General features: G+C 44.7%; 1 protein-coding gene across 1 annotated transcript; it reads left to right on the top strand.

Moving 5' to 3' along the window:
* Positions 1-340: 340 nt before the first annotated feature.
* Positions 341-12,528, top strand: LOC149331780 (kell blood group glycoprotein homolog). The gene is made up of 6 exons (XM_089557409.1): positions 341-350; positions 1,045-1,152; positions 3,038-3,219; positions 5,960-6,100; positions 10,361-10,534; positions 12,508-12,528. Exons 1-6 carry the CDS (start codon positions 341-343, stop codon positions 12,526-12,528), a joined length of 636 nt encoding a protein of 211 aa, XP_089413535.1.
* The last annotated feature ends 1,671 nt before the right edge of the window (positions 12,529-14,199 follow it).

The raw sequence follows: 14,199 nt of genomic DNA, 5'->3' as shown, positions 1-14,199 counted from the left end.
CTGCAATCCATGGAGACGCGTTAAAAGAAATATTTTGCTACATATCATAACAATGAAGCATTGCCTTAAATATTTCTGTAAAAGTATCTTACAACATTGCAATTTCAAAATTTTTTCCGAAATCGTTGAAAATGTGTTCATAAAAGTTTGGCACAGTGTAGCACGCCTTGCCTAGCCTGTCCTGCTATCCCATGCATTGAGGCGCCCATGGGGGTCCTAAAGCGTATTTCGGCGCTAATCGTGCAGGGACTTCGTCACCAAAGCGAGGATCAACGTCATTATCTCCTGCCTACTTCTGGTTGGAGTTGTCGCACTGGTAATCGTTGTCTACGCTGGAACGATGGCCCCTGGTGAGGATTCATGATTTAAAGCGCAAATGCTTGAGGTATGGCTCACAGCCCTCTTGAGAATCCTCTTCAAGATAATGTGGAGGCTGGCATATGTTTAACAGTCAAAAGCGTAAACACTATGTTAAAGGCATAAAGCCAGTTGTTGACCTGTTAAAATTCTTGCATCCAGTTTTGGAACACCAGTACATACGCACGTTTAAGTTCACTGTCTGCAAACACTGTGCTGGATCTTCTAAGGAAGGGATGCAAAAGTGCGCTTTGGTGATCACCCGCATAATTTCTCTTTGAGAGTGATGAAGAATGCTCAGGAGTACTCAAGAAAGCTCCTTTTATTGCCTACGGTATTATTGCTTTCTTATGTACCAACGTCGATATGGCATCACAAAAGACCAAAAGGATAATAAGACAGCCACCGCTCTGGAAGGCTGACAAGTCAACTGACACAAGAGTTTACGATGGATGCCACTTGAGATTAGCAAACTCAATTCCAATCGGCACGTGCCGATAAGCTAATTAGATAGGACATCAGCCATCTGCGGCGTTACGTGCTGAAAAAAATATAGCGGTCAACGTGATGTGACTCCTTGTACGGAGTATGCACTGAAGCGGCGCTCTGTACTATCAAATCTATCGCGTACAATGACGTGAACACCAGCTATTCTGATACTGCTTGCCATGGCGCCGTGTGACGCAGATGACAGCAGCAGTGGAGGTCCCGACGTAGAGGTCATCGGAAGCAACGGCGTAGGCGGTGGTGGTTCCGAGCCCGTCGGATGCAAGGGCTGCACCTCGCATCCAGCAGGTAGGGCCCGCACTTCCTGGAAAATCAAAACGCCTTTTCAAACCCTATAATTTTCAACCGAAAAAGGCTTAGTTTCAGTCATTTTGCTGCAACGTTGTTGTTTTGATTGTAAAAAAGTTCGCTGCATTGTCGGCGTGGTCGTAGCAAGCGCAAAATTTTCATCTTCGCGAGCAAGAATGAACCTGTCAGCGCTGCATGTCAACGAAGAAATAGCTTCTTGAGCTAAGCTTACCGTATTTAGCGCCGTAGTCAACTTAAGCTGTTACAGCTTTGCAGTACTTCGGTATCGCAAAAGCGTCATCACTCTTTCAAAGCCCGTGAACTTCCTTTTACAAGTGATGTCTTGCGTTATTCCTTCTTTTCGCATACACAAAAAGAATCGAGTGCTTTGACACCAGAATACTGTTTCAGTAAGAGGATGTAATGCGTTTGTCCCCCTCTTTGCTCATTTTATTTCTTTAACATTTGTTACAAAGATGTACCCCTACCCCGCTATAATGCTTGAAAAGGCGATGCAGGTAGCAAATAAATCAAATAAAAATAACTATATAGGGTATTCCCTCCTTCACCATCCTCTCTCTCTCTTTCCTTTCTAACTTTCTTTTTCCTTTTTCTGCCCTTACAAGAAGAAGGCAATTTCTTTCTCTCCCCTTCTGCATTTTAGTGAGTATATGAATTATGTTAAAATAACCAAAATTAAATTATTTTTGTTAATAATAAGAAATATTACCTAAATAAGCAATTAAGGCCTTGTCGCTGACTGCAGGTTCCACGGTAGAATGCACAGTCATATCACTAAACCAAAGCTTTAAGAATTTTCGTTGTACATGAAGAAAGTTCTTGAACGAGGTCGCTTTGCAGCCAGAGAGGAGGTTACTCAGCTAGGAGGAACGTCGCATTTCTCTCATTGCAACCGGAAAAAATTACTGCGAGTCAAAAGCACAGGAGCAGATTTGAATAGGGAAAGAGATCTAGTTTTAAGTGGTTAAAATCTGGATCGCTTGCAGAGGGATATTCAACGGCTTGTGAGCTTCGTTCCGACTACTGGTAACTACTACCAAACTGCTCCGAAGGCTGTTAGGAAGGACGGGTATTGCGATTGTTGCTGCACATCATCTTGAGTGGGCAGCAGATTTTAACGCGAACTGTACGAAATCGGCTGATATGTTACTGAGAGCTTTTTTCTGCGTCTTGCACGCCATACATAGCGCTTCAATGTCAGCACTTAAGGAGTGAGGCGACTGCCGTGCTTTATGGCCCGACAAAGGAATCTTAGTTCACGATATTTATGGCAAAGGCTCTGCCCGCATGTGCAGCGTAGCATGTTATCCACGGAAAAATTTTACACTTTGAAATAGTCCACGTGGTAAAGCCATCCGCTTGAAGGGACGTTCAAGATATTTCTATCCAATTTTCATTCCTAGATAAAGTTCATTTATTTCATTTAATTTAATTCATTTCAGTTTGATGTTTGCTCGAGAGCAAAACAAACGCTACTTGCTTGAGATAACTGGATTTAAAATATACAAGATTTCTGTCCCCTCCCGATTGAAAATTGTAACGCCTCTGACAAAAAATGCTCCGCGATCACTATGTGAAGTGAATGACGATGTTTCAGAACCTAAACGATCGACAAAAAATATCATGATCACACCTCATATCACTCACGAAAACGGCTGGTTGAGGCTATTCATTTTTATGTTGTTTTCTGGCCAATAAAATATTTTGTAATTGGTGCCAATATAGCCTCGTTCTGATTACAATTGCGCAACAAGTCGCTACAGGCAAATTTAAATTCGTTCTCAGCTTTTCTTGCGGGACAGCTCAAGGGGTACTTGGTGTATGTCTGAGACTAACCTTGCGTTGTCTATCACTGTCCCACCAGCAGCGATCACTACGAGGAGAGCTCCAACGCCAGCACCTTTTACAACTACGCCCCGTCCGAGCGGCGCCGAAGTCGCTGCACGGTTAATCAAGGAGGCGCTCAACAGGAGCTATGCACCATGCGACGACTTCTACAGCTTCGTATGCAGTACATTCTCGGGCGAAATAGACGCCATGTGGAAGGTGAGGCCCCGTTTTTGGCCGACCTCTATTGCTAAAACGTGCATAACTGAACCAACATTGGGGAAAATTCAGGGTTCGTTTCATCGCAACAGCTATTTAACGTACATACGTTCCTGGGTTCCGCGTCGTAGCAAGTTTCCGCTGTCGGTGGTTGTCTGTTGTCGTTAGCGTAACTGGAGGGTAAGTTGTCATGGGAACGACTCTGAGGGTCGTTACCGTGCATGGGGGAAGGTATCACGGGAGAGGAGGAATGCGTATGCGATGGGCGGTTACCACAGGAACCATCCAGAGGGCGGTTACCGACGAAGAAGAAAGGTATTGGGGAAAGCGGAGGAAGCCCCAACTGGAGAATGGTTACCCTAGAAGGAAAAGGGCACGGCGAGAGTGTAAGAAGGCCCAACTGGCCACCGGCTACCGCGGAAACCACCCACGGAGACCATTTACACTGGAAGGAAGATGAGAGTTACCACGAAAGGGGGCATTATGGAAAGATCGTAGGAACGCATTACCAGAAGATGGTTACGAGGGTAACCATCCGGAAAGTGGTTACAGGGGGAGGAGCAAGATGCCTCGAAAGGGGGAAAATCCTAAATCAGAGGATGATTTCTGTGGAAGGAGCAGGGTATGGCGAGAGTGCGAGCAGGGCATGTAATGCGAAGGCAAGATAACCGCTGGTCCTTAAGGGTAACGGAGAGGATTCCAAGAGAAGGCAAACTTCGCAGGGAGTGGCAGAAAGTTAGGTGGGCGGAGGAGACTAAGAAGTTTGCAGGAATACGGTGGCCGTAACTGGCGAAGTACAGGGTTAATTGGAGAGACATGGGAGAGGCCTTTGCCCTGCAGTGGGCGTGATCAGGCTGATGATGACGATGATGGGAACCGACCTTACGGTAGCTACCCTAGGAGAAGGAGGAGATTGACGGGGTAAGAGGGCGCTGCGAGAGGAGGAGGTTATGGCGAGCGCGTAGTATGGCATACCACGGTAACCATCCGGAAGGTGGTTACCGTGGAAAGAGGGGAGGAAGGGTATGGTGAGAGCCGAGGAATGAAGCACAGTCAGTATGGGATACCTGCTGCAAAACGCGCCGCCCGGTTGCGCAGTGCTTCTGGAGCGGCGGACTAGAGAGCAGACCTAGGCGAAGAACGATTCTGTGTGTAAGACTACCGACATTTCAGTGATGCGCTTCTTTTTTATTTTTAAACAAATGTGTTTTACTATTTACTTTCAGTACTGTTGACATGCTCATTTTAGGTACATGTTTACTGTTATTGTCCCCCCTACTATAATGCCCCTGGGTGCTGCAGGTACTTGTATAAACAAATAAAATGAATAAATAATAAGAGCGCCCTGAACTACACAGACGTGGGGTCGCTCTCATCTTCTCTACCACAACATACCGTAAAGTACAAATGCCTTACCAGCTGTCGCTGAATCTCGCGTTAACCAGTGGTGACCGCCCTCTCGATTTCTTATTACGTTTTCACTTCGTCATTTCAGACATCAGTTTGTTTTCTTGGTTATTCTGCATTTTAAATTCTCATTTCTTAGTAAAGTGCGTTCGTGTTGAGTTTTCTGTTCAGCTTCTCGTTTTAGCTTTCAGAAGCTGACATGTGATATATACTTGACATCAAAATTGTTGCTACCACATCCAATTTGGTATTTTGTGTTACTGTACCTCTCTTTTACCGAACTGAAATATGGATTGTGTGCCTACATTGTTTTCTCCTATATTTCACCAGCTCCCATATTGCCCTATCTCATCATCAGAGCAATAAATCTTACCTGTAGTTGTTTTAATCCGATTTGCCTCTACCCTCCCACGCTCACTGGACCTTCACGATATTTCAAATGCATATACAGTAATAAACAAAGAAATAATAAATTGAAGCAGCATGTTATGGACCTCTTAATTTCTTGCGCTGTGCCAAACTAAAACTGTGTGCATATATTTATTTCTGTAAACAGTGTAATTTGGAGAGATATGGGACAAGCCTTTGTCCTGCAGTGGATGTAGTCACGCTTGATACGATGATAATGTGCATGCTGATAGGGATTGCTAGTGCAGTCTCTCATGAACACTGCTTCTTTTCTTCTGCTAAGGAAAGCGAAACTAGGCTTAGAACACAATAGCGGACTCAGTCAATATCGTCAGTCGTCTACCTACCTTCAATAAAACATGGTGCTGGGCTAATTGGTAATTCATAGTTGGTAGGAAGACAGCGCAAAAAACGACAACCACAGGGGAGGACAAGACACAGAAGAACGCTTTTTTGCTATCAACTGATTTATTTGTCATCAAGTCACATTTATATAACCAGACAGTCACATCACATGTTACATTTTGCGGTGCCAGCTATCTTGGACTAACAGATATGAAAGGTGTTCTCCCCTCTTCAGCTGTAAAAGTAGCTATAGTCAGATACAGATTGCAAAAAAAAAAGGAAAAGGAAATGAAAGAAGCACGCATGACAAAAGACCAGGCAAGTAAGAAAACTGCTACAAAGATTGTTACAAGAATTCTTCCAAAAAACCGCGCTCCGCTGTGTACAGGCTTATAGCAGCGTTCTTTTGTGTCTTGTCCTCCCCGCTGGTTGTCGTTTTTTTCGCTGTCTTCCTATTAAGTAAGCACCTACCTTCACCTGAAAAAGTACCAACAATTGACATCCACTAATGAGTTAACGTAGCTTAAATAAACGGAATCTTGACAGCTAATTACTACTGCTGCTCTTTTCCTTTTCTAAGCTGGAAAGACTCACACAAAAAGCCATCAAACGAATGCTGGCAACCATGGACATCCCACCCAGATTCCAGAAACCTGCGGAGAAAGCGGCTGGCCTGTATCGTGCGTGCATCGACCTCGCATCCGACCCTACCAGATCCGAGGTAGGGGCACATTAAGGTCGACATGATGTGAAACTATCTTTCAATGCTTGACAGGACACCCTTTCTAAGTTCAAAAGCTCAAAATAATTTCTCTAATTGCTATACTTGATAGCAACATGTATGTAACTGTGTCCGCATTGATGTCTAGCGGTAATTAAATACAAATAATATACCCATAAATATCATAAACCAAAGAAAAAACTTTCACGTTCTGACTTACCTCGAGCTTCACCTTATGCTATACCAGAGGTCTTTGGCTGTGTGTTACGGCTTTAGAGAAAACGCGGTCTCTGGACCACCTAGCCCACTATTCATGCAACCCTGGCTTCGACTTCAAGCGGTTGCAGTTGTGGCGTCTTCACGCAATCACGGAACATCTTGATACGCGTGCGCAGAGCTCAACAAATTCCGGTGTCACCGCTTCTGCGAGAACATAAGCTCAGAACACTTAAGATGCCAGTGAGATGAACAGCGCTATCTAGAATATCAGTGTCTGTTACCCTTGCGTCATTATCCTGCGTCACGCTGTTTCTTGACTCACATCGGTGCAGCTGGTCACGTGATGATGATGATGTTATTTCACGCGAACGATGTGTTTTACGTACAGAAGTCATTTCACACCCAACGTCACAAAACTCACGTTTTTCGTCCCACCGAGGGGCGAGCACTTCATAGTGAGAGCTACTTTCATTACACCTAGTTGCGCGACAACCGGTTCTCCTAAGAGGCCAACATTGACTCTTCAAACCAGCACTGCATAAGCAGGCACTCACATTATGACAGCGTTGTCGCTTTAAGCTCATTCGGGTATCGGTCCATGGAGAAGCATCGCAAAGCTAGAGTTCTTAGTACATGTGCCGCATTAAAGGCATACTGAAGCAAAATCTTGAAATTGAACAAAAACACTGAAAATAGATTCTAGGAATATGATTACACCGAAATGTCGTAGTCACTTTGCATATTTTTCTGCGGATGGCTTTATTTTCGATGTTTTATGAGCGCGCGTCAAGCCCTCCCGGCCGGCGCGAGGTGAAGAGCGTGACGTCATGACACCCTCGATCGTCCGACAGGCAACCGGTCGCGTCACTCGAAGCGCGATGTTGGACTGCAGATTGGGAGACCAAGCGATAAGGGTCCCAATCTCGGACGCTGCCGACGCTAAACTGGCACGACCCGCGAGCAGCGATGGCAATCGTGCTCCTGCTGGAACAATGGGCGCGCGGAAGTTATGACATCTAGTCACAGCTTCCACAGGCGACCGCCAGGGGAAAAGATATGGCAAAAAATCGCCAAAAAATTGTGTTGTCCGCGTTTTTACGATGAAATTCTTGTCGCATTTATCAATTTCAGCATTCAAGCTCTTGTTTACATGTAAAAGAGCAGCTCCAAAAGTTTGGTTCAGTATTCCTTTAACTGCTATCGGGAGCAAAAGTAAGAGACGTTCCATGCAAGTTCCGGCAAGTGCCACTCTGCGTGGGGGCGCCACCTTACAATACACTCCTGGTGTCGAGACTGGTCAGTGGGACTGTTCTAACACCAGAAGTGTTTTGTCAATTGGCGCCCCCATGCAGAGTGGCACGGGTCGGAAGTTGGAAGGGAGGTCTCTTACTGTTGCTCCCGATGGTACGTCTTCGCAGGTGCTTCCAGGAGAGCTTCGAGCCTATAGATCCGTTGAGAAGGAGTGCTGTGGCGTTCGCGGCATCATTTTGGCCTGTACCCATTCAGGATCATTTGTTTGACGACTCTTGCGTGGCTGAATCCATCGCCGCTGCTATAGTCCGCACGTGATAGGTTTAGTGTCGCACAAAACTAGCTGCGCCACTTAGAACGATCAGAACTGCTAACTTCAAGAAAACAGGCAGTTCTCAAACACAGGTTTTATCAGGATGCCAAGATGTAGGGCATGACGCACAAAATAAAATTCGCTGTCGAGATGAGACAGGAATAAAATGGTACGTGTTATAGTGAACTCACTTTACGATGTGGCTACTCTAAAAACTCGACAGGTCTCATTCGATTTCTAGGTTAGGCTAAACGCAGCACAAATATACTCGACAGTACTTGATGCAGGGCTTGTTGGTCCGCAGGGCTTACTGTCTCTGTTGAAGAGCTGTTGATGTAGGGCTTGCTGTCCGTTTCTTTCTGTCTTTTCCTATTTGTGTGCCTTTTTGCGCCGTTACAATTTTATGCTCGACAATACCTGAAATGATGGGCAGTTGTTACCGCACCGTTACGTGGCATGCGGTGCGAGAGTTAAGACACCGCCAGCGGTATGTCGTTACCATTTCTTCTCAGCATCATCATCTACATCAGCCTGACTACGCCCACTGCAAGACAAATACCTCTCCCGAGCCCCTCCAACTCACCACGTCCTGTGCCAGCTGAAGCCATCTTATCCGCGAAAGGTTCCTAATCTCACCTCCCAACTTCATTTATGTGACCCCTGCGACGCTTGTCTTGTCTTTGAATCCAGTCCGGTACCTTTAATTTCGATAGTTATCTTGCCTTCTCCTTACATGACCTGCCCAAGCCCAATTCTTCATTTTGACTAGGATGTGGTTAACGCGCGTTTGCTTCCTTACCCACTGCGCCATTATACTCCTGCTACAAAATTATCAGCTTTAAAATTTGCCGCTTATCACAAACGTGGAGGCTAACAAATAGGGTTCAGCTTAAGTTAAGGAGAACGCAGCAAGCTATGGAAAAAATTATATGTGTAACGTTGAGTTTGGAAGCGGGCGTAATGGGCGAAGGAACAAACGCGGGTTATAATGACATCCTAGTCGAAATCAAGAGGAAGAAGTGGGCTTTGGCAGGGCATGTAATGCGAAGGCAAGATAACCGCTGGTCGTTGAGGGTAACGGAGTGGTTTTCAAGAGAAGGCAGGTGTAGCAGGGGGCGGCAGAAAGTTAGGTGGGGGAATGAAATCGAGAAGTTTGCGGGGTTACGGTGGCCGCAACTGGCAAAGGACACGGTTAATTGGAGAGACATGGAAGAGGCCTTTGCCCTGCAGTGGGCGTAATCAGGCTGTTGATTATGGTGATGATGGTAAGGATGATGATACAGTGAAATTTTAAAACGACCACATTCCTTGGTTTGAGTTCCTGTGGCTTCGTTCATATGTGTATTAGTAAGATTAGTAATGCCCCGGTACCATATTACCTGAGAGTGTTGCAAGGGTGATCAGAGATAGACAATTCAGGAGGTTAACTTTTGTGATCTCTTTGATAGTGATGTATTTTAATTGAGCCTTGCTGCTCAGACTTTTACCAAATATGGCTCTCAGTTTTTTTCCCATGAGAAGCTCGTTCAATGACTTGGCCAAAATTGAGAAAGGCAGAAAAAAGGGAATTTACCTGATCAAAGACCTGCACATGGAAATAAGTCAATCTAGGTTCATTTGCAAAGCAGTCATATCTAGGTATGTTTGTAAGGCAATAACGCCTGCAGAACTGGTGTTCACTCAATAAATAACATAATCATTCGCGAGAAACCGATTATGACTCACTGCTGCATGCTCCGACATGTTCAAGTAAACTGTTTTATAGGCAATTCTGTGCAATAATTCTCATGCCCACTCGACTGACCTGTGAGAGATCGACCACGCTGCTGTCGCTCAGACAGTGTTTTATATCGAGGGTAAAAGTCTTTTACAGACAACATTTTTTGCATGTTTTAATACGTTAGAATACAAGAAACATGAATGGAGGTAACTATATAAATACCATGCCGATGAATGGCATGGCCCTCAGAGCTGGGGGAAAAGTTCTATCAATACGGTCGTACACCGGGATAAATAAATGTAAGCATTATTGTAACGCACAATATTGAAAACCCAACTTCTTAAGACCATCGGGCCTAATGTTACCACAGTGGAGACGAACCATTCGTTTGATTGATTGATTGATTGATTGATTGATTGATTGATTGATTGATTGATTGATTGATTGATTGATTGATTGATTGATTGATTGATTGATTGATTGATTGATTGATTGATTGATTGATTGAGTCGGCGGTATCTGTTTCTTCCGTTCCCATGATCTGCGGAGCTATAACACTCTCGTTCGGGAGATTAAGCGCAGCAAAGAATTATTTTCTCAGCATGTAAAAACCCGTTCTGGAGGACGAAGGTACCGTTAAACTAAGAATGCTTCGCACTGAAGTGTTTACGCTTGCGGTAATCAAAACAGCGGCAGAATAATTTCACTTTCGCCGCTGCTTACACCACGCACGTTTTTACTGTTGTATCGAGTACAGATGGGTGCGGTGAAAGAGTTTCTGTCTGAACTCAGCCTCGACATCTCCAGCAATGAGGACGACCCGAACTTCGATATCTTGCGACGGCTGCTTTACCTAAGCTTCGTGTATGGCTTTCCGACCTTCGTCAATTTCGGCACCATCATTGGTCCCTCTAAGGACAAGATAATACAAGTACGTATCCTCCTTTATACCCCTGGGAACACTGAGAAAGCATCGCATTCTAATCACACATGAAGCATTGCCTTACTTTGTAGGATATCAATTGCTATCTCGTGCTTTAGAAGATGTCAGTCGCTAGAGGATTCACTTTTGGCGATATTTTTAACAAAATCGAAAATAACTAGCGTTGTTAATTGGTGTTAGCATTAGAAAAAAAACTTTTTGATCTTCGATTGAGAATTGGCAAGCGAGAAAAGTGTAATAAAGTGTTCAGACTAGGAATGATGTGCTTATCAAATTTTATTCCTAAAGATCTTTCAGAAGTTGATATTCTTGAGAAAAGGGGCCACGAAGTGCTGTTCTTTACTGACAGGCTTTAAACTGGCGCATGTTGTAAACAAGTTACCAACAACCATTGGTGCATTAGCCCGAGATCCTAATCGGAGGTGGTGTCTCTGTGGTTACGGCGCTCGGCTGCTGGCCAGAAAGACGTGGGTTCGATCCCGGCCGCGGCGGCTGCATTTCGATGAAGGCTAAATTCTAAGAGGCCCGTGTGCTGTGCGACGTCAGTGCACGTTAAAGAACCCCAGGTGGTCGAAATTTCCGGAGCCCTTCACTACGGCGTCTCTCATAGTCTGAGTCACTTTTGGACGTTAAACCCCAATAAACCAAGCCTAATCGGAGCAGTTGCCTAAGATTCACCTTCCCTGCAAGCGGAATGAACGTTAGGCTGGCCCACCTTCAACAAGGGGCACGACACACAATACGTCTCTCCCCGTATACTCGCGATGGCGTACAGACTTTTCCAATAAGCGCTCCCTCAGCGCTGACGTATTCTTCTGTGGACTCCTCTGTGGGTCTGGCTGAAGCGTCAAGTGGTGTTGCGAGCACTCTGCACCTACTCTCCACATTCTAAAGAGCAGGTGTTTTCACAACTGCATGTATTAAATGGAAAAGCCTATATTACGTCCACAGCTGGATTACCGATCACGAAAAGGGTGCAAACCCAGAGTGAAGAACGCAACAGGAAAGGAACGAAGCCTTTAATAAGTTTTAAGGGCTCTGGTAATAAAATGAAGTGATGTGCGTTGAACTTTCAGCTAGTTCCGGTTAAGTGAATGATTGGCATAATGGTGATTGGGACCTCCAAGAATTTCGATGGGATTTACAGTGTGCAGATCTTCCTTGTATAGAGGGTTGGCGCATGAGAAAACTGCGACGTAGGCAGCATGCAAACTAAGCTGACATTTACCAATAAGTATGTGAATTATCCTGAGAGGTGAAACATTCCTGAAAATGTTGGCTGCTTGGGGAGTCAATCGATTAAACTATCAACCAACTGGTCTAGTTAAAAGCTTTCGCTGCGGTGTTTGACCTTATGGTAGTTGTACAAGCCACTGATCATAACACTAGCTTGCATACGCAGGATAAAAGTACAGCCTTTCACAAAAGTAAACAGGCCAAGTGGTTTTGTTCATGGCTGCGCTATGTCACTCGTTACGCATTCCGAGTGTTTAAAATAGCTGGAAGGTGACGGCAACTGCTACCTAGCCTGACCAAAACTGTGGGCTTAAAACATTGGTTCAAACACCCCATGACAAGCATACAAGGAAACGCCTTAGGGTTGAAACTCTGCACAATGTCTGTAGATAGGCGGGTAAGCATTACCGGAATTGGCGACGAGCTCATGTAGTTAATTTTGCGGTCGCCATGTGTAGCACGGCTTTAAAATTTTAAAAATGGCTCAGTGCCACTATCAAGAACAGGTGAGTTTTTTTACCATCGGAGCTTTTAATCACTTCATAAATCGCTGTCAGGTAGAAACAAATTACTTGGTGACTCTGACTGGGGCTCTTCTAAAAAACTATAGCATGTTTCTAAAGAGAAATATAAAACAAAGTCACTATTACGCAAGGACTTGTCAAGCAGTCAACAGACCACTTCTGCAAAAGTGATAATGTTTATCGCAAGTATTTTCTCTCCAGGATTTCCTCATACTTGAATGAGGAGATAATTTCGTCAAATTTACACTTGGTAGATACTTCGAGTTAGTCCGGCATACTTCTGCTCACAACTTTTCCACAGAAGTAACAGACCATTATCTTTTATTCTATTGTGATAGCAGGCATTCATCATCAGAGTGTAAATTCAAAGCTCTCCTAGTTGACATTCTTCGTATGTGAGAACTGTGCATGAAATAGGCAATTTAATGCGATAAGAGCATCAACTTCAGCTATAACACTGGGTTGTCTTCAGGATCAAACCCCGCTGCGGAGTTCTGGTGCTCTCTATTTCCTCGCCTTATTCTCTTGACATCGACGGCACCTTTAGCTGCTTCACTCAACGAGCGAGGAAATGAGCTTGATTTTGTTTTTAGGCAGGAAACGGCAAAGCCGTCGCGTTCACTGCTACTCGTGGTCCGTAATCTTCTTTTCCTATACTTATTATTCTTCTGCTAACGGAGACATTAGTCCTCGAATATGCGTCTTATTTGAAGCCTCTACGCTACCGCAGATTACGTTAAACACAGCGGACAAGGATTGGATGGAGACATCGCACAAGCAGCACAGCGGGCAGACCTTAAACCAATTCTACATGAAATATTTGGCGATTTACGACGCAAACTTGGACGCCGCGCCAATCGTCGAGCGCATCATCCGTGCGGAGCTGGTCGGTGGGTAGACCCGCGTAGTTTTGCAGCCGTGTAAATTATGCCGAAAAACTCCTAAACACGACAGAATAGGTCGTGCAGACAAGAGTAGAATAGCGGAAAGTATTGGTGCGAAACGTGCCTTTCGCGCGCTAAATGCACAGGAGCCGCACGAAAAATGCATTGCGAGTGGTTTCGCTTAAAAGCCCTCGTGTTCTGTGAAAGGATTATTTGTCGTTCTGCAACGTACTTTGCGTTCTTCAGATTCTCATTCTTGCAGGCTGGCCTAAACAGAGTAGGTAATCTACTCCAGCATATAATCTCATGTATTCAATGCAAGCTCTGCGCGGCCATGTAAGAATTGTAGGTTTTTAACGAATAGGGTGGCCTTCATTGTTACGAAGGCGAACTGGCACCTAGAGTCTCAGCAGCTCAGCTTGTAGTCTTGTGAGGAAACTGCTGCTGAAATGTGCGCGTTCTATAGGGTTAAAAGCATGCCATCAAGTCCAGCACGGCTTTAAAAGCTCGTGCTGGACTTGACAGCCTTTCCCATCGTCGTAAACTGGCTCGCTTAACTCTTTTTCACAAAATTTACCATCATCCGTTGCTTCACGACGATTTCTTTCACTTACCCTCAACAGTGTTTCCACGCCGTGACCATCCCTTCAAAATCAAACGCATCACATGTCGCACTTCAAGTTATGCTAAATCATTCATACCCAAAACCATTATTGATTGGAACCGGCTGCCTTACACAATCGCAACTGAAACGAATGCGACATCATTTCATGAACTTTTAAAAAATCAAAGCCATGTGTAGTTTTCTTCTAGTTCTGTTCTGCTCACCGCAATGTGTTCGAGTTTTGCTTTTCGTTCTGTTTGTTCCGTTGATTTTATCTTTGTGTTTTCTTTTCTTGTTTTTTTATTTTGTTCATTTTGTGTCTTGTTGTTCCGCCACATTTCGATTCTTGCTGACTACCAGTTATTGCTCTTTTCTTGCTTCTTTTATTGCCCTGTTACTCATGTT

Source organism: Amblyomma mixtum, chromosome 8 (genome assembly GCF_055824585.1).
Source record: "Amblyomma mixtum isolate Tamu chromosome 8, ASM5582458v1, whole genome shotgun sequence".
Taxonomy (NCBI): domain Eukaryota; kingdom Metazoa; phylum Arthropoda; class Arachnida; order Ixodida; family Ixodidae; genus Amblyomma; species Amblyomma mixtum.
The sequence above is the reverse complement of the archived record's forward strand: the minus strand, read 5'-3'. Positions and strand labels throughout refer to the sequence as shown.